The 20,836-nt window shown below is 31.3% G+C and overlaps 1 protein-coding gene across 3 annotated transcripts in view; it reads right to left on the bottom strand.

Annotated features, from left to right (window-relative positions):
* Nucleotides 1-659: 659 nt before the first annotated feature.
* Nucleotides 660-20,836, bottom strand: part of LOC143080482 (uncharacterized) — a 51,735-nt gene continuing 31,558 nt past the window's right edge. For all 3 annotated transcript variants that reach the window (XM_076256335.1, XM_076256333.1, XM_076256336.1), the window contains 9 exons: nt 18,166-18,317; nt 16,493-17,783; nt 15,380-15,633; nt 13,814-14,010; nt 12,093-12,247; nt 9,366-9,482; nt 7,237-7,422; nt 2,807-3,124; nt 660-2,179 (listed from right to left, as the gene is read on the bottom strand). In XM_076256335.1, coding sequence (XP_076112450.1) covers nt 1,692-2,179; nt 2,807-3,124; nt 7,237-7,422; nt 9,366-9,482; nt 12,093-12,247; nt 13,814-14,010; nt 15,380-15,633; nt 16,493-17,783; nt 18,166-18,317 — 3,158 coding nt within the window. In that variant the 3' untranslated portion in view covers nt 660-1,691. The remainder of the gene's footprint in view (nt 2,180-2,806; nt 3,125-7,236; nt 7,423-9,365; nt 9,483-12,092; nt 12,248-13,813; nt 14,011-15,379; nt 15,634-16,492; nt 17,784-18,165; nt 18,318-20,836) is intronic.

Here is a 20,836-nt window from a genome sequence, read left to right on the forward strand (position 1 = left end):
TAAAAACTTTAACCACAGAGTGAATGTAATGTTTCCTCGCAGAAAAACTAAGTCCATTTATAAGTAAAATACGGAAAAAATGGAATTTTATTTTTACAAAATTTACTTCTGGATACTTTCTTATGATCATAAACAAGCTTCTGTCCAAGTTTGGTAGAAATTCAGTATAGTTTAAGAAAGTTATTAAAATTTCAAAAACTTTAACCACAGAGTGAATATTTGTGGACGTTGCCGACGACGACGACGCCGACGCCGACGGAATGTAGGATCGCTTAGTCTCGCTTTTTCGACTAAAGTCGAAGGCTCAACAAAAATACCTGTGACAGTTACTGGTAACTGACAGTAATTAGTCTTCAAGAAGAACATGGATAAAAATAATACTGAACTTAATCACATAAAATGACAGGTTTTGCGTAGATAAAATTAAAGTTAAAATAAGTCAAACACAGAGAAGCACTATTTGGTCCAATCTAATAATCAACAATACACAATAAACTTCATTCTGATTTATATGATAATGTTTTTTTTTTTAAGTGAATCTGTTCCCTTAACCATTTAAAAATACATGATAAATATCGCACAATATCTAAATATTATGAAATTAAAAATAAGGAATCTAGATTCAAAACATCAATAAAAGTATATAAGAAAAAATTAAATACAATCATCAAATCATTTATATTCATTTGAAAGTCTATCTAAAACAACATAACATACTATACAAAAAGACTATATCAAAAAAGGATTATAAAACTGGTTTTGATTGCTAGGATGAACATATGTATATAAAACTAAGTGTAGAGATGAAACGCATTACAATGATGACAGTCAATTGCCATGTGGTCTTATAAAGATTCTTAGATCATTTTAAAACAATGCAAAACTTTTTTTTTTATAAAACATTTTGAATGTCCATACAATTGTTTATGTCTCTTCTTCTGACACAGAATCATGCTTTTTTGTGAGTTTCTTTATGTTTGTTGACAAAATCCAAAATAGTGTTTTCACTCATAATTCATATATGGCTTTACCTGAATTTCCAATTTGAATTTATCAGTGAACAAGGGACAATGCTAAATTGGTTTTGCAATCAATTCTGTTCTATATTTTGATTAAAAAAATTTACATACATTTTTATTCAATAAGTTGTCTGCTACAAAAGGAAGTTTTTAATGGATTTTGAAGAAATCATCATAAAAATGAATTAGGAGTTAGACCACAAAAAAAGAAGTGGTTTTTAATCCTTTACACTTATTCAATATTGTGTAAATTTTATTCAATTATTATTATACAAGATACATTGATTGCGTAGATAAATACAAATTGAAATATAACTGTAAATTCAGAAATTAATGTGTGCATTTATTTTGAAAATCCCTGTGCTCAGGACAAAATATAATATCTAACTGATGTGATTGCAAAATTTGTATGAACATATGAAAGAAAATCACTGCTGGGATTATGTATGCAAGTTTTTATTATTGCGAACAAGATACTGTCCCAATTTTGGATTTTTAAAACATGATAATAATTTCTGAATTTACAGTTACAGTAATTATAATAACAGTATATGTCTATCTTAGTCCCAGTTTTAGCATTCTTAAAAACATCCAAATAATTCCTGAATTTACACCTCCTTACTTATCATAGAAAAGCAACAAATTCTCCAATGATATAAAGGTGAAGGCACTTCATATCAACAAACATAACTTCACTTGTTTGGCATTAATTTTCTGTGCTAAATTCTGTATACGAACAAGTCTTACTCTATCAGGATTTAGAGAACTAAAAATTCTATAAACATGAAATCTTTCCCTGTTGTCTTGTGCAAACTTGACCTGAGGATATGATATCTCAAATATTTCTTTTGTATCTGATATTGTACTTTTAACTTCAATGTAAACAGTGTACTCCTCCTTTTCAGTTTTCAAGCCTACTGTGAAATCATAAGGTAGGCCAATTTCTTCCTCCTCATTGCACCATTTTACAGATGAAATGTTTGGATTGTTTCCCTTTTCATTGAGTAGATAGTTGTACACAATTTGTTCGCCATATTGTCCGATCTCCGCCATCTCTGGAGTTTCTTCATCAGACATTGTAAAATTGGGTAATTTCAAGGTCTTTCCACTTGCCAGTTCTTCTACTTCATATTCTAACTCTTTTACCCATATTGGCAAACCTACAACAATTATAAAATACTTTTATTTAGACTTATGCAAATGAATCTAAACTACATTTAAATACAGGTAAAAGCTTCTCTGACTATAGTATTGGTTAAATGTTATTTACTTGAAGGTCAGGCCAAATTCTTGCATAGGTTAAGGACTGCAGTTAAGGAGGGCTTGATTGTATTTTTGACTTTTTTTGGCCCCAAAAAAATAAAGTCTAAAAACAACTTCAAATTTCCAAAAAACTTAGGGACATACCGGTACATAAAATTGAGATGGCTATAAGAAAATATCTGATATCAATTTGAGAAATTTTTACAAATTTAGACAATATTCATTGTTATGAAATCAAAGTTATGCCTTTAAATTCGGGCAAAATTCACAAAATAAACAAAAAATGCTGGGTTTTTTTGACAGATTTCCTTTGTTGAAACATTGGCAACAACAAATTAATATCAGATATTTTCTTATAGCCATTTCATTTTGTTACTTTAGAGCGTCTTTATTTTTACAAACCAAAATATACTGATAAATTGAAGATATTAAGAAATTTCACTAGTTTTGTGATGGATAGTTCCCAAGGTAATTTCTCATAGTTTTATTATAGTCATATGCATGTTAAGTTCCTAAGTGTTTACCTGTTTGCGCATCGACAGGAACTTTGTTTCTTAATGTTGCTGAGGAATGGTTGTCATGTTGTTCATGATGATTCAAATGTGGCTTTCCGTCATGGTGTATTATAGTAGGCCTATCATCATGTTGAGAAGAAAGAGGCCTATCAGCATGGTTAGATGAAGGAGGCCTATCATGCTGGTTAGATGAAGGAGGCCTATCATCATGTTGGGCCACTGCTGGTATACCATCACTGACTGATTTTGGAGGAACAGACTTATCTTCATCAAAAGTTTCTTTAGGTCTTTCTTGATGCTGATCCTCAGACGGATGTTCTTCTTCACCTGTACAAAAAAAATTCATTGTGATGCAAAATGCTATACGGTACAATGAAATGCAAACCTCAATATCTTAATATTTAAGTTGTTCTTTTTATTAGGTCTTTCCACTTTTCCGTGGAAAGACCTATTGAATTTGTTCTGATTATTATTTTTTTTTTTTTCTTCCGCCTAAATTTTTTTCTTGCGTAGTATTGATGTTTCAAAAGATGTCGCTTGGATATTTGGAATATGATGTCGTATAGTTTATACGCTTTAACAATTTACAACTGCGTAACAAAATACTTTACGTTGTAAGAGTTATCTCCCCAAACACTGTTTTTCTTGTGGCCACTACTCCTTCGCAACCGTAAAAGATTAAGACAAATTTATTTTACCAAATTGCTCGTTACTTCTTCAGGATAAGGATATTTATTTGGACCGAAGCTATCCGGAGACTCCATATGAGAGTTATTTCCCCTTATGCATTTGATATAAGTGATATGCGTTTCTAACTGGTAAACCATCAGTGAGATAGGCCTAGGGTCTTTGGATTTAAGTTCCTTGGTCCAAAAAAATGAAAATAAGGTCAAGGTCAAAGGTCAAGGTCATATTCTAAATTTTGATTTTGGCTTATTTTCAACAACCGTGAAAGATATTGACAAATTATTTTTACTAAATTGTGAGTTGCGACATGTTGTATCTTATAAATTTTGGTTGGAAGGGTGCGTAAACAATAAATGAGAGTTTTCGCCCTTCTTATAAATATTTAAAATCATGCCTAAAGTAATATAACTCATTAACCATACATATTACAGACCTAGGGTCTTTTTATTTGAGGTCCTTTGTTGGTGACCTTGAAATTGAGGTCAAGGTCATAGGTTAATAGAACGTTCTAGATTTTGACCTTTGCTTTAAATTCATATTTATACATTATAAAGTCATAGGAACTGACATTTTAGATTGATTTTTAATATTTTGATAATAAAAAAGATCTTTACTTGTGGAAAGACCTTCAATTGTTCTCTGAACAATTGGTTTTTAATTATTATTATTATTTTTTTTTTCTTCCGCCTAATTTTTTTCTTGCGTAGTATTGATGTTTCTAAAGATGTCGCTTAGATATTTGGAATATGATGTCGTATAGTTGATACGCTTTAAAAATTTACAACCGCGTAACAAAATACTTTACGTTGTAAGAGTTATCTCCCCAAACACTGTTTTTCTTGTGGCCACTAATCCTTCGCAACCGTAAAAGATTACGACAAATTTATTTTGCTTAATTGCTCGTTTCATCTTAAGGATAAGGATATTCATTTAGACCGAAGCTATATGGCGACCCCATATGAGAGTTCATTTGATTCAAGTGATATGCATTTCTAACTAGTAAACCATAAGTGATAGAGACCTAGGGTCTTCAGATTTGAGGTCTTTGGTCCAAAAAAACGAAAATGAGGTCAAGGTCAAAGGTCAAGGTCATATTCTAAATTTTGATTTTGGCTTATTCTCACTAATTTTCAAATACCGTATGACATATCGACAAATAATTTTTCATAAATTGTTAGTTGCGACATATCCTTACTTATATATTTTGGTTGAAAGGGTGCGCAGACAATAAATAAGAGTTTTTACCCATCTTACATTTAGAATTACGCGTAAAGTGATATCACTCATTAACCAAACATATTAAAGACCTACGGTCTTTTGATTTAAGGTCCTTGGTTTGTGACCTTGAAATTGAGGTCAAGGTCATAGGTTAATAGGACGTTCTAGATTTTGACCTTTGCTTTAAATTAATATTAATACATCATAAAGCCATAGGAACTAACATTTTAAACTGATTTTTCATATTTCAATATCAAAATACATCTTTACTAGTGGAAAGACCTTCAATTGTTCTCTGAACAATTGGTTTTTAATTTAAATTTGTATTGCTGTATGAATATATCTATGAGTCAAAACTTACTTAGTATATTGAAGTTACTGGTTTGCTGTTGGTCAGCAATTGGTTAATTACAGAAGTTGTTTGCAGAGCTTTGGTAGTCTAGCTTTTATTAAGGTTTACAGAACATCTAAGGGAGTAAACTCTTTAAAAATCACATACTGTGAAAGTACTTTTATTCATGGGGTACCAGTTTTCGTGGTTTTCGTGGATGACTTTATCCACGAATTTAAGTGTCCAACGAAATAAAACAACCATTGTCCAAATCAAGACATGGAAAGTTCCCCATCAGTAGGTTTGACTACTGATATGATCTAGAAAATATATTGAAGAACGTCAAATCTGAGAATACTTTAAAAGCAGTCTCAGAACTACAACCGCATACAGGATTATACCCATTTAATCTTTAATAACATAAACTGTACAACTTTTGATCTTTTAATTCTCATTAAAAATATTTTTGATCGATGAAAGTCAGATTTCCGGTATTGATATGTTAGTATGATAAAGTAGATATAGGAAGCTGTGGTGTGAGTGCCAATGAGACAACTCTCCATCCAAATAACAATTAATAAAAGAAAACCATTATAGGTCAATGTACGACCTTCAACACGTAGCCATGGCTCACACCCAACAACAAGCTATAAAGGGCCCCAAAATTACTAGTGTAAAACCATTCAAACGGGAAAACCAACGGTCGAATCTTTATAAAAAAACAAGAAACGAGAAACAGGTATAAATTACATAAACAAACGACAACTACTGTACATCAGATTCCTGACTTAGGACAGGTGCAAACATTTACAGCAGGATTAAACGTTTTAATGGTACCAAACCTTCTCTCTTTTTACTGAAACAATAGCATAACATCACAACATAGAAAAACACACGATAAAATATCAATTGGCAGGCTTAACTGAATAAAAAAACGTAAATTAACACACTATGAATGAATAAATTTGATTGTGATATCTGAATGCAAATGCACAGTTCATAAAATATTAGGGACAAACATTCAAGGCCAAAAAGCAAACAAACAAGTCCAAACAAAGCCATGGCAAGACACCACTGCGAAATATTTAACCCTTCGAAAATAATCACTTTTGAAAAAAAACGGTTTTAATAATACAGGTAAATCTTGAAGTTTATACAAATGTAGAACGAAGAAGTGAAAATTAGAAGATATTCCAAATAATCAAAGCTGGTATATAGACAAGATCCATATTAATATAAAATAACAAAAAAGCATTATAAACAGTATCAACAGGTCGAATTAACAAGAAAATACGATTTGAGAGTACTCGCAGTTACTGACAGCTAATTAAAAGCCAAAAACAATTAATAATAAAAAATCATGCATCAGAGACTAATATCAACTAAAACACATTCCAGGGATTTAGTATTTTAAAGTCATGAACAGTCAGAGAAGACATGACTTGTGCAATGCCAAAAATAAATGTATCGACTAGTGTTGTTCCAATGATCGGAATAAGTCGGAAATCAGTTAGTTGGGCCTGGCGATGGCGATAATCGATCGGGTTTTTGTCTAATCGATTGTCGTTTAAGTTTCTGGATTTTAAGCTTATCAACTTCCGGTCCGTTTGCGGATAATATAACAAAAAATATCAGGATCTATGACAATAACAATGTTAAACATCCTATAATTAAAAGACATAACCAATTTCCTTCTTTATAAACGTGACAAATGCATTGACTATGAATATTTGCAGATTGATGGAATGTTATTTAAAATTTATAACTTTGTATGAAATACTTTCTTCCAATACCGGTAGATTCTACATGTTACTTGAGAGCGTACATAAAATCATTCTAATTTTAGACAAAATAATTTCTTGGCTTCATTATAAGTTCAGACCCACGAACATGTTGCTCAAACCACAAAATTGATACCCACGAATTAAAGTACTTTCACAGTACTATTCAGAAATAGAAATCAAACTTATCAATAATCAAAATTAGTGTTTGTCAAACTGCTTTAAATCCAATGAATTTATTCCTGTAAACTTTGTGGTTCATCTTTCTTGAAATTTTTCTGTCAACAGGTTAGAGTAAATACTTGTAAACATTTTATGAAAATTAAACAAGCCAAATCTTAGTCAAAGTGTTGGGTACCCCTTAATTTACCACTTGTTTGCACTCAGAATGATTTGGTGTATTACTAGGTAACATAACATACCAGACTTTATGACATCAGCTACCGGTAGTTTGTCTGTTGTATTTTGAGATGTTCTCTGGTCCCCTTCCTGGCTCTCTCTAACCACCCTAACACCAGATGGTAAGTCTTTAACAGTCTTCATGTAATCAGGAGCTCTTGGAGGAGGCCATACTTTGGATTCTGCTTGTTCGTCCCTGTCAACTGTGCCTGAAAAGAATAAAAAACAATTTTAAAATGAAGTGATTCCACATGAATTTATTAGAAATAACTAGAGGCTCTAAAGAGCCTTTGTCGCTCACCTTGGTCTATGTGCAAGCAGCATATTAAACAAAAGACACAAATTATAGACCAGAATAGAATTCATGATAAAATTGTGTTTTGGTAATGATAATGTGTTTGTCAATCTCACTTTACTGAACATTCTTGCTATTTCAATTTTCTCTATCTATAATGAACTTGACTCACAAGTTTCAAAGGAAAACATTATGTAAAAGTTAAAAGATCACTAAAATTTTGGAAAAATGATTAAAAAAAATTGACTATAAAGGGCAATAACTCCTTAAGGAGTCAACTGACAATTTTGGACATCTTGACTTATTTGTAGATCTTACTTTGCTGAACATAATTGCTGTTAACAGTTTATCTGTATCTATATAATAATTTTCAAGATAATATGCCAAAACTGCAAAATTTCCTTAAAATTACCAATTCGGGTGCAGCAACCCAACAACGGGTTGTCAGATTTGTCTGCAATTGGAGGGCAGATAGACCTTGACCTAATAAACAATATTCCCTATGTCAGATTTGCTCTAAATGCTTTGGTTTCAGAATTATAAGCCAAAATCTACATTTTACCCCTATGTTCTTTTTTTGGCCATGGCGGCCATCTTGGTTGGTTGGCCGGGTCACCAGACACAATTTTTTAACTACATTCCCTAGTGATGATTGTGGCAAAGTTTGGTTAGATTTGGCCCAGTAGTTTCAGAGCAGAAGATTTTTTTAAAAGATCATTAAAATTTTAGAAAAACGGTAAAAATCAACTATAAAGAGCAAAAACTCCTTAAGGGGTCAATTGACAATTTTGGTTATGTTGACTTACTTGTAGATCTTACTTTGCTAAACATTATTGAAGTTTACAGTTTATCTCTATCTACAATAATATTCAAGATAATAACCATAAAATACAAAATTTCCTTAAAATTACTAATTCAGGGGCAGCAACCCAACAACGGGCTATCCGATTTGTCGGAAAATTGGAGGGCAGATAGATCTTGACCTAATAAACAATTTTACCCTGCCAGAGTCACCAGACACATTTTTCAAACTAGATACCCTAGTGATGATTGTGGCCAAGTTTGGTTAAATTTGGCCCAGTAGTTTCAGAGGATACGATTTTTGTAAAAGTTAATGTAGACGGACGACGGACCACAACAAAAGACGGACGCCAGACGCCAAGTGATGAGAAAAGCTCACTTAGGTGAGCTAAAACTGAGTTAGAGACCAAACAAAGTTGAATTATTGATTGCTGAGAGAAGCAGACCTAATCATTACACATACATTGACATTGACTTTACTAAGTCATTGAACCATGAACATTAAAGGACAACTAATATATATCAAATGTAAAACTCAAATCCAATTTCATGTTCCACCTTAATTCAAAATATGGAAATATTTTTCTAGGTGTATTTTTTATGAAATATTAAAACCTTATACAGTTATGTATGTTGCAATGTATCAATTTTAAGATTAGCATACACATGTCTTGCAATTTAGCATAATTGTTCAGGTTTAAAGATTTCAGAACCAGACCTTATCAAAAATACCTTAACAATCACTTACTAAGTTAAATGCGTAAAGAACAGCTAACATATACTTAATTGTAAAACTTAAACTCTTTTGCACCACTATCCATAATATATATTCTCTAGCTCTTAGTACATGTTTTTCAGGATATTTTGACATTTATCCCTCTGGGAAAGGTTCTTAACTCCAATCTTTCATCAATGTTAACCCACTTGATATAAAGTACCTAATTATTTCTTTTCTTAATAGTTTCATGTCTTGTATATGCAAGAAATAATTCCTATAGGTAAACAAGATTGAAGTTTTAAATGAAATTATTTTTTTGTTCTACTTTAAACTTTTACTTTTTGCCTTAGGATGATTTTTGCCATCTGACATGGGTGGCCAAGCTCTCATAATAGCAGGTTCATTGGTTGAAGCTGTGATCTCTTCTTCTTCAACATCATCTTCTTCTTCTTCAACTGGAGAAAAAAGCAATATGTAAATGACCTCCGAGAAAAGCAAAAAAAAATGCTGTTATATTATAAAAAATCTAACACATAAAAAAGATTTACATATTGTCTTGAATCAAGATTTTGCGAATTATCGCTTTGAGATGTGCAAAATTAATTAAAATATTTAATAAACCAATTTTTCAAGACATTTTGGCCATTGGCCTTCTTCAGTTCTTTATTTTTCCTCTAAACTACATGGCTGACATTTCTTTTTCAATCATGTCAGCCCTGTAGTTGAGAGGAAAAATAAAGAACTGAAGAAGGCCAATGGCCAAAACGTCTTGAAATTCGTTTATTTATACAATTATAAAAAGTATGTTCCCTATTGGAATTTATAAAACAAGGATAAAATATTTGAGTCAATAATACCAACTAAATAGCTAAAATCAAAGAGCTGATTGCTCTGAGGGATACGATTGCCATTGTTTCATTGACACATGTATACATGTAGCTGGATAATATTATTTTCAAAACTAATTCAACTGCACATGTAAAATGTAATTAACATAATCTGAGTAGTTACAAAATAGCCAATCCCGGATAAAAGTGCAATGTATATGAACAATGTACTTAGGCCTATTGTGTTTTATTTTTGTACTATCAATTCCAAGTTTACTTTCTACAGCAGGCACTGAGACTCAGAGTGAGAGAAGGTATTTCACTTCGTATCTTATCACCTATTTTCCTACGTTAATTCTAGGAGAAACCCCATTCCTAACTCTTTAAATATTTAATTTTCTTTGGGTCAGTGATCATGACTCCTTTCCATACACATTCCTCGGTTAAAATTGAGATCGTTTTTAATATAATACGACATTTATCGACAGAACGAGCTAATATTCGAAGTATTTTCTTTGATTCAGAATTCACGGAAGATACTTCCGGAAGGGAGACAACTCGAAACCATAATATGAAAGACTCCATTTCGCCTGAAAGGCTGTTCTAGTAACAATCACATTTATTTTAATTTAAATGATGCATATGATTTAAAATTATGCAACAACAATAACCCTCAATAGCAGACATACATAGAAAAGTTCCAATGAGTTATAAATTAATTAATTGAGTGGGGAATCCATAGCAACCATTCAATCTAATACCCCTTGAAGTCAAGAAAACTACGTATGCGCATAATTACTAAAACAAACCCTGGAGCAAGAACGTATATTAAATGTTTATTAAACGACCTAGATAGTTCTCTATTTCTTTATGGAAGTACAATCTCAAATATCAGTTTCATAACAGTAACATATAAGAAAAACTCCACTTCAGTTCTTATATGACAGAAATAGATTTATCGGAATTCAGAGAACACTCGAATTTTAATCAAAACTGGGGAATTCCCTCTGACGTGATTCTAAATTTATAAAAACAATAAATATAAATACTGCTTAATTCTGATTTTCCGTGTTGTTAAAAACACGCATATAAGTCAGGGGAATTATCAAACATGAAGATTATGAAAAAAAAACATTATAGGAAAGTTGTTAAGAGTTCAATCCTTTTGTTTGTTTTTACCTTTTAAAGCAAGACAATCATAAGAATCTGAGATGTTCCTTAATGTTTAGAATAAAACGGTTGACGTGAGGGCATTGCTCAGAGCCAATGGTAAAAGTCTACAGATTGCTTGAAAGCAATCGTATCCCAAAAAGTCCACCTTTTTCTGAGCCTGTCCCATTCAGTAACCTTGTCAATAGTTATAAAATGTAATATTTTTTTCTATTTTGAAAATGTGTTGTTCATGGCAGATCTTTGATTGCTTCAGCTAAATTTATTCTTGTGTTTTATATAGAAAAAAAAACACTTGAAAAATGTCATGCATCCAAAGCACTCTTCTAAATTACTTATTCTTCAAAGAATATTTGAAAACCAAGGATGTATAAACAAGAATGTGTCCAAAGTACATGGATGCCCCACTCGCACTATCCTTTTCCATGTTCCATGGACCATGAAATTGGGTAATAATCTAATTTGGCATTAAAATTAGAAAGATTATACTATAGGGAACATATGGTACTAAGTTTCAAGTTGATTGGACTTCAATTTCATCAAAAACTACCTTGACCAAAAACCTTATTCCTGAAACTCCCACTTTCATTTTCTATGTTTAGTGGACCGTGAAATTGGGGTCAAAAGTCTAATTTGGCTTTTAAATTAGAAAGATCATATCATAAGCAACAAGTTGATTGGACTTCAGCTTCATCAAAAACTACCTTGACCAAAAACTTTAACCTGAACGGACGCACAGACGGATGAAAGAACGGAGCCTCAGACCAGAAAACATAATACCCCTCTACTATCGTAGGTGGGGCATAATAAAAAACAACCATTTGAAGAGTTATATGTTAAAAGAGGAAAGAGAACTGGTTTAATTGAAATTTGACATATATATATAATTTTATACTGTAGTTTGTTTTGTTATTGGGCAGCTTTTTCATTAATATATAAGACACATCTAGTCTTAGTTAGAATCCATACCTGTAAATTAGAGATTTTTAAGATTGCACAGAAATAACTGAACAAACATAACAAAATAATTATTGAAACAAAATAATTATTCTACTTTACAATACTTACCAACTGGTTCAATATCTGGTAACATAGAGGGTGGGACTGTCCATACAACTTCAGCTGCATCAATGTCAGTACTAGCACTATGTCTGCTTAAACAATCTTCCAGTGACTCAGTTGTTTTCTCAAATATACAACTGTGAATATCTGTAAGCAAATCCCTGAAATCAAATGATACATGTAATTATTTTAAATTGTATAACTGCTGAAAATAAAGTCCATAGTACACAGATGCCCCATTTGCACTATTATTTTCTATGTTCAGTGGACCATGAAAATATGGTCTTGAAATTTAGTACACATGCTCCCTATGATATGGTCTTTCTAATTTTAATGCAAAACTAGAGATTTTACCTTATCATAGGGAGCATGTGTACTAAATTTCAAGTTGATAAGACTTTAACTTCTTCAAAATCTACCTCAACAAAAAACTTTAACCTAAAGGGGGACAGACGGACAAGATGAACAGACGGATAAAGGGACAGACGGACGAAGGGTCGCACAGACCAGTAAACATAATGCCCATAAATGGGGCATAAAAAACATATTCAGGATAATTAAAGCTAATTAAGTTTGTGGCATAATGACAGACAGACGTCCACTCTGTGTAGTATTTCTATTTGTGTCCATCTGATGAGTTGAGCTTTTTTCAACTGATTTTTATAGTTCTTTCTTATGTTGTATTGTTATGCCACTGTCCCAGGTTAGGGGAGGGTTGGTATCCAGCTTACATGTTTAACCGAGCCATATTCTGTATATGTATTTGCCTGTCCCAAGTCAGGAGTCTGTAATTCAGTGGTTGTCATTTGTTGATGTGTTACATATTTGTTCATTTTTGTACATAGATTAGGCCATTAATTTTCTCGTTTGAATTGTTTTACATAAATTTTTCTTTTCAGGGCCTTTTATAGCAGACTATGCAGTATGGGCTTTGCTCATTGTTGAAGGCAGTACAGTGACATATAGTTGTTAATTTCTGTGTCATTTGGTCTCTTGTCTCATTGGCAATTAAATCATATCTTTTTTTATATTTAGCGTTGTATAATGTTGTGTTGCTAACTATCGTATAAATTGCTTCTATTGAAATTTGCATTTTTTTGTGTTTATTTAGTTAGAGCACACATTATGAAGGCTGTGAGGCCTAAATTGAAATATCTTCATGGTATAGTTTAAATTTGTCAGACACACAAAAATCTAATTTCGATAAAAACAATGTTTTGTCAAATATCAACTTTAAATAAATAAAACATCACATGTAGTTTTGTGAGTTGATACATGATTTTAGTCTACTTATAACATAATTTTTGCTTCAAGTAAATTATTCAATGAGTGACAGATTTCTCTTAGAAGAAATTAAAAGGTCCAAGTGAATGAACTTCACAAAGAACAATATCTATGATTTTCTTTAAACATGCAATAAGACAATTGAACTGACAAAAGTTTAAATAACTTGACCAAGAGGAGATAGCTCTATGGAAAAGTTTTATTTAGTTCACGATTATGAACTATTGACACTGGGATATGTCTCCCTTTTATGTAAATGCAAACGTAGAATGTTCAAGGAATAAAAAAAGATTTGCACTCTATTCAAGGTAGTCAGTCACCAACAGCATATTTAGTCTTGCTAGTTTTACTTCATCAAGGGAAGACAAAAAGTAATTACAAGGACTCAGCTCATCTGTTCCATTGCCATTGGCTTTTTCACATTATAATTTGGCAACATTTACCTTAAATCATTGAAACAAGCACGGTCATTGTTACTGAAGATCTTCGCTATAGCCTTGTTGATATCAGCAAAGTTGTAGGATTCCTCATATCGTTTTTGAAAAAAGAATTCCTCTTTGTTAAGTTTACAAATCTCTTCCTTCAATCTAAAGATATCTGGGTCATTCTTAAACCAATATTTCACTTCAAGTTTGTCAGTCTGAAATAAAGAAAACTACTTAAAAAGAAAGGCTATAATTTTTTTAGACAATGTGCCATATTTACATGTAGTTGTGTATAATAGGCACACCTTTTCATCCCATCAAAATTGTAAGGTAAAAAAGAAAATCAAAATCAAACCATGTATTTACACTTCATCTAAGTCTATGCCTGATGAAATCAAAACGTCGCTGGACTTCCAATATGTTGTAAATTACAAATTTTTCAAGAAAAATATATCTCCCAAACAGGCTTTGAAAATTTCGACAAAATGCATGCTTCCAAATGTTGCATGTGAACTTGACAATTTTTGTAAATAGCAGTGAAATAAAAACTTTGACACTTCTGAATTACCCAAGAACTTGAATAATTTTCACATAAATAAAGAAATGTACATTTATTTGTATTCCCAAAGCCATTATACAACGATTTTCAAGTTTTGATACACCATTTTGGAAGCAAACTTTACAAACAACTGACATTGGCAATTTTTTAATGTGTCTTATTTCAAACGTTTTGATTGGTCTAACTGTATGCTATTTTGTAATACCAAAGATTTCCTCCCGCCCAGACCATTGGTGTCAAAAAGTATTTTTACCAAAAAAGTCATATGTGGCATTTTGGAAGCCCAGCGACTATAAGAAACATATAGATTCAACCACTGCATCATTTAATATTTTAATATGCAAGGCTCGTCAAGATTTTCATAAACATTTAAAAATTAAACCATTGCATACCTGCCAACTGTCACTATTTGCAGGGGATTTCCCAATGGAGGCTCCCAAAAGGAAATTTTGAATAAGCAATTTTGTCCACATTTTTAAACAAAACAATTAATTTTACAATGACTATAGGCTTGTAAAAGTATGAAGAAGCCAAAAAAACAACATTAAAAGACATTTCAAAGTCCAATGAAGTTTTCATAGAACTACAAGAGCCACCTTGCACATAAAACCCCCATGGGGATTTTGAAAAGTTGGCAGGTATGCCATTGAGAGTAGAGAAATTTCATAATACACAAGATATAGTGGTGGATCTGTCTCTCTTTTGATTTTAAAGATGATATCTAAACAAGTTTATTCCACTTCTTCAAAGATTTGCAAAAAGTTGTGTTCTTTATATGGGATTCATCAGGCATTATGGTTTTCTTTTTTTCATGATGTCACAATAGGAATTCAGAAAAAATCAAGAAATTTACCAATCTTTGACAAATTTTCTCTAAAGGGGAGAAATATTTTTTGCAAACCAATCAAGAAAGAAAGTGGAGATAAAAGAAATTCATATTGTCAATTCCATTGAATTGATAATAAGGTCAAATGATCTTGAAATAACAAAGTATGTACCATACAAAGTATATATATTTTATTTACCTCGATACAATTCAGTCTGGAAAGTGTATCTACCAGGCCTTCATCAATCAAACTTTGGTAGATATTTCCATAGTTATTAAACAGGAATACTTGTAACAGTGGTACACACTTTATCATGTAGTTTTGTAAACGTGGGGAGAGTTTGTACCCACTGGGAATAATCTGTTCCTCGACAACATCACTGAGATTCTCAATCTCACACATTCTCAGAACACTCATCATGGCCTCAGGATTTATATGGTAGGATTCTCTGGCTGTAATAAGGCAACATTGTATCCCATCAAATATTTGAAGTGTACATTTCATATCATTCTTTATATAAATATATTTCAGAAGTTGCAAAATCAACTTTGTAGAGGTTAACTCTGCTTCTGCAGATTTTCATAGATCTATAACTATTTCAATGGTTTTTTTATAGGTTAAATACAGAATGTGGAAAAAAAAGTAATTCAAATTATTTGCTATAAACAAAAAATAATGTTATATTTTTAAACAATTTTTTTTTCTTTCTAAAAAAATGTTCATGAATTTTCAGAAATCATCAATCTAAGGTTGAAATTGAAACATGAATTCCAGAAAATAAATTCAAAAATATTCAACAGGACTCTAAGAATAACTGACAAATAATCTGAGAGTCTAATTGATAAACTAGATTTCACACACTGATATGTCTTGCCTGCTTTTAACTTATAATGATTGAATTCCATACCATACATCAAATATAGAGTAGACTATTGCTTATGGTACAGACCTTATTATGACAAAAATACATTTACCAATGAGCCATAAAATGATGTCAAGGTCAAATAAAGCCTGACATACAACATGAACACCATGTTATTATTCCATACACGAAATATTATTGACCTATTGCTTATAGTATCTTGGAAACAGACTACACCACAAAAACTTCTGACTTTTTCTACAGGCAAGACAAATAATGGTGAAAAAATAAGTTCAAAATTGTTTTTGAAAATTTATTTATCACTAAAATATATATAGGAAAATGAATGTTGCTAATAAACTATTATGTTTTATAAGGTGGAAAATAAAATTTTTGGCATTTCTTTAGTCATGTTAATTGATAGCTTATGTATAAAGATTATAGATTACCTGAAGCTCTAACATTGTGCTGCCCTCTACGATGTTCATTTTCTTCCATCAGAACAAAATGAACATTGTCTTCATTCTTAAAGATGTTTTCATATTCATTGTTGTCAGCAATTAGAGGATTTTTCTCAAGGGATGTCCATGTTTTTCGTTTGGTTGGAATGATGTTCTGCCCTTTGAAACGATTCAACATTTTCTTCCTTTGGATTTCATTTAACATTTTCTTGGTTACACTTTCTGGATCATTTTCATCAACATACATTAAATCTCCGATCATTGACAATAATTTCATGACATCATGTAAAGTCTCTGTTTCTACTCGACTCTGTGAACTTGCAACATGAACGAGTAACTCAGAATATTCTTCAACATCTGGACAAGTTTGAATTTTTCCCATCATGAAAAATTCTCTTAGACTAGGTGACCTAGAATAATTTATATATCTAGAGAGAATCTTCTTTCTACCAATATCAGCATGGATCTCAGTTAGAATATCCTGATGTTTCTGGAATAGTTCTGTTTTGTCTTCCCACCAAACTTCCTGTCTGCTAAGCATCTGACCGGCAACATTGACGGCAAATCTTTGTTGATTCATATCTCCTCTCCCAACACTTTTTGTAATCACAGGAACAAAAATAACTGGTGCCTTGTCTAAGAGGTCCTGGATCTGTTTCTTGTTTAGATTCTCCCCAAGGTAGCTGTACAAATGCTCTATATGGCTTTGAGAAGTTGCAAATAATGCTGGAATACCGCCATCTGACCTCTGACCCCATTTTTTTAAACTACTAATTAGATCCTCTAAGGATACTTCAAATTTCAAACCCAAAAATTGTGCAAATGTACTTTTGTTTGTATCAAACGGCCCACTTACATAATTGACAGTGTAATGAAGCAACTTAACAATCTTTTCAAATGGATAATATAAAGTGGAGGGCTTCTTACAGCAAACTTCTTCTGTATACTTAATTGCACCATTGTTTTCTACTCCTACTTTCACTTCAATGGTAGGTAACCAGTCACAAGTTTTCAGCCAGATACAGAAGGAAGATTCAACATCCCTCTCTTGTTTGTTATCCTTTCTGATTAGTTTAGTTTTTGTGTATCTAGCAAATTGTGTATCCCAGACCTGATCCAGGTATTCACAAAGTGACTTCATCTGAAGTTTGTAAGATTGGGGACACTTATTTGATTTAAGTAGATCTCTGATTTCATCACAGCTGTTATCTTCTACAACACAACCTTGTTTGAAGTCATCAGGATACAACTGTTCTATAGAGGACCATGCACTTTCTTTCTGTAATGGAATCACAAGAAAATGAGCTAGTCATTCAGTGTACTGAGTAAACATTTATCAACTAAAAAAACTTTAAGGGTCCCTATACTTTTAGAGTCAAGGTTCATTCATGGTCATGGTTAGGTTAGGGTATGTTTTAGGTTATGGTTAGGTTTTAGGGTTAGGGCTAGTGTTAGGTTTAGGTATGGGTTAGGGTAAGGTTTGGGGTTAAGAATAGTTTAGTATAATACAATTATATCGATAGATAAATAAAAATCTGAACAAATATCAAAGATAAGAAAGTTTTGCAAAAATAGGTCTGATGTTTGTTTATATGTCAACTTAAATCTAAAAATTTATTTAAAACATTTTATGCAAAAAAAAAAGATAAAAAAACACCTACCACTGATTCAGAATCCAGCTCTACTTGTACAGGTCTAACAGTGATTAAATCAGTAATACCAAGTCTGCAGAAAAACTTGTGCCATTTTTGTTTCTCTGTGCTACTGCTCTGGTCCCGTATGTATACACTGTCTAACAAGCACCAATCATACCCTGAAATAAATTCCAATGTATGGTATAGTACCAGTTACAATATCCCTTTCCTGTTACTAATTACTAATCTAGTTAAAAATTAAGTATCGTTTTTTTTTTTTATTTGCAATTTGTCTACTTTATATATTTCTTTGGGTAAAATATGAACGGTTTATTCCTTGAATGCCAACATCCTTTGTTCTACCGACAATTTACCTGTAAAATTATGTTGGCGTTCAAGGAATAGGGACAAGTAGTTATCACAACAAAAGTGCATGCTTATCAAAACAATCATACTAATTAAACAAATAGGTAAATACAGGTAGCTAAATCTAGTTCATGTTTGTTAAGTTGTTAAAAATCATATTTTGCTGCTCCTGCTTGAACAAATATGGATTCTCTTAAAATGAAACTTTCAAAAGTGTTGCATCACAAAGTCAGGACTGTAAGGATTCCAGTTTGCACAAATTCTACAATAGACTCTTTGGACTTTGAAGTTTTTTTTTTTTCAATATTTCTATAGTTGTGTGTGCTGTAATATCCTACCATATTACTGATTAAATTTCTTGTATATGAGTTAGATTACTATTTTGTTTATTTCAGTTTGTTCAGGATATTTTTCTTGGTTATACAATTAAACCTTTTTTTTTTAAATTGTAAGTGATTCCTACAAAAACATTGTTTAGTTGTTTGTCATGTTCGCAACTCATCTGAATTCTTTTTACCATATTTCATTAAATTTCTTGAAACTTTTGTAGAGTTTCCCGGTTAGAAGTTATCAAATTAACGTAATTATTTTTTTAATTTCATTAATTGTACAACTGAAATTTTCATATAGTTTATAATAACTAATAAAATATTTAAATTGATATGGAACTAAACAAATCTATATCCTTTATTTAGTTTGAAATAAATGTATTAAACTAAAATTTCATTATTTTTTTTAATATTTCTTATGTTATTAACATATATTCATTCCAAACATATTTTTTATAAAAAGTAATAAAACGTTTTAATTTTCTTTATTTCTTTATAATTCATAATAATTTTACGCCTAAAATCTACTATTTTTCCTTATCAGAAAGTGATAAAATGTTGCATTTCTATAAAGTTCATTAATTGTTTTTAACAGTTAAATACTTATAAAAACACCTATTGTTATTATATAAACATCTATTGAAATATTTTTGTTGGCATTCAAGGAATAGGTACCATATTAAATGTTGGCATTCGAGGAAGACACCATATGAACCTCAATGAAGTAGTGAAAAGCATTGTATATTTTTTTGTTTTCTAAAAGATATCACATGTCAAGGAAAGATACGATAAACAGCAGAAATACACGATTTGCTGCAATTATAAAGTATGCATTTTTGTATAAAAAGTTCTACAGAGTATAAAATTTTAATGAATGTGAGTAATAAACAACTTTTAACAATCTAATAGCTTGAAAATAATTCTGTTTTAATGTTTCTCTAATTCTACTTAATCTTTTCCAAACCTGTTGATTATTTTTATTTAATCAACATGTGGTTTGTTTGATCTCACCAGTCAAAACTTGATTATGAGGTCAAACTTTCTTGCTTTCTTCTGAAAAAATTAATCAACACGCCTCTGTGTCCTATAGGTACAGTGCATAGTCGCATTTGTCATCCATTTATATGATTATTCAGATTGAGTTATTTTGGGAGAAATACGAGAAAAAAGGCATCCGGATATTGTCCCGTCATTGGATGAAATTTTAAGTCAGATTAGACTTCTGGTTTGCGTTTTTCTGTATACTTTGAACATACATATACTACGAATAAAGTGTATTTTAATTCTATCTGCTATCATTTTCAAGTTTACTATCTAAGGCAGTCACAGAGTTTATTAAATGGAGAGGGTCTGTATACTATATCAATTAACCACCATGGATCGATTAGTAAACTTAGAATTGAAAGTAAATACACTTTATTTATATAGTAATGAATGTTCATAATATACAGATAAGCGCTAAAATTATTCATGTGAACTTTTGATACCTTTTCTGAAATTCTCCAGTCATTAAATCTTTTACAAAATTCATTTATTACAACAACAAATAAAGATGTGGTATGATTGCCATGTTGAGACAACTCTCCACAAGAGACCAAAATGACACAGAAATTAACAACTATAATTCACTGTACGGCCTTCAACAACGAGCAAAGCCCATACTGCATACTCAGCTTTTAAAAGGCCTCGAAATGACAATGTAAAACAATTCAAACGAGAAAACTAGCGGCCATATTTATGTACAAAAAATGAACGAAAAACCAATATGTTACACATAAACAAACGACAACCACTGAATTATAGGTTCCTTACTTAAGGTAGCACAATACAAAGATTTTATACCCCCAATTCCCCAGTTTTAAAATGCTGTAACTTTTTTAATAATGCTTTAAAATTAATAAAAGTGGTATTTATGGATAGCTAACAGATTACTCCACAAAATTAATGCAATGTTAGTATTATGTAATCAATTATAACGTTAACTGTGTCTGTAAAATTTTACC

This window comes from Mytilus galloprovincialis, chromosome 6 (assembly GCF_965363235.1).
Source record: "Mytilus galloprovincialis chromosome 6, xbMytGall1.hap1.1, whole genome shotgun sequence".
NCBI classification, from domain to species: Eukaryota; Metazoa; Mollusca; class Bivalvia; order Mytilida; family Mytilidae; genus Mytilus; species Mytilus galloprovincialis.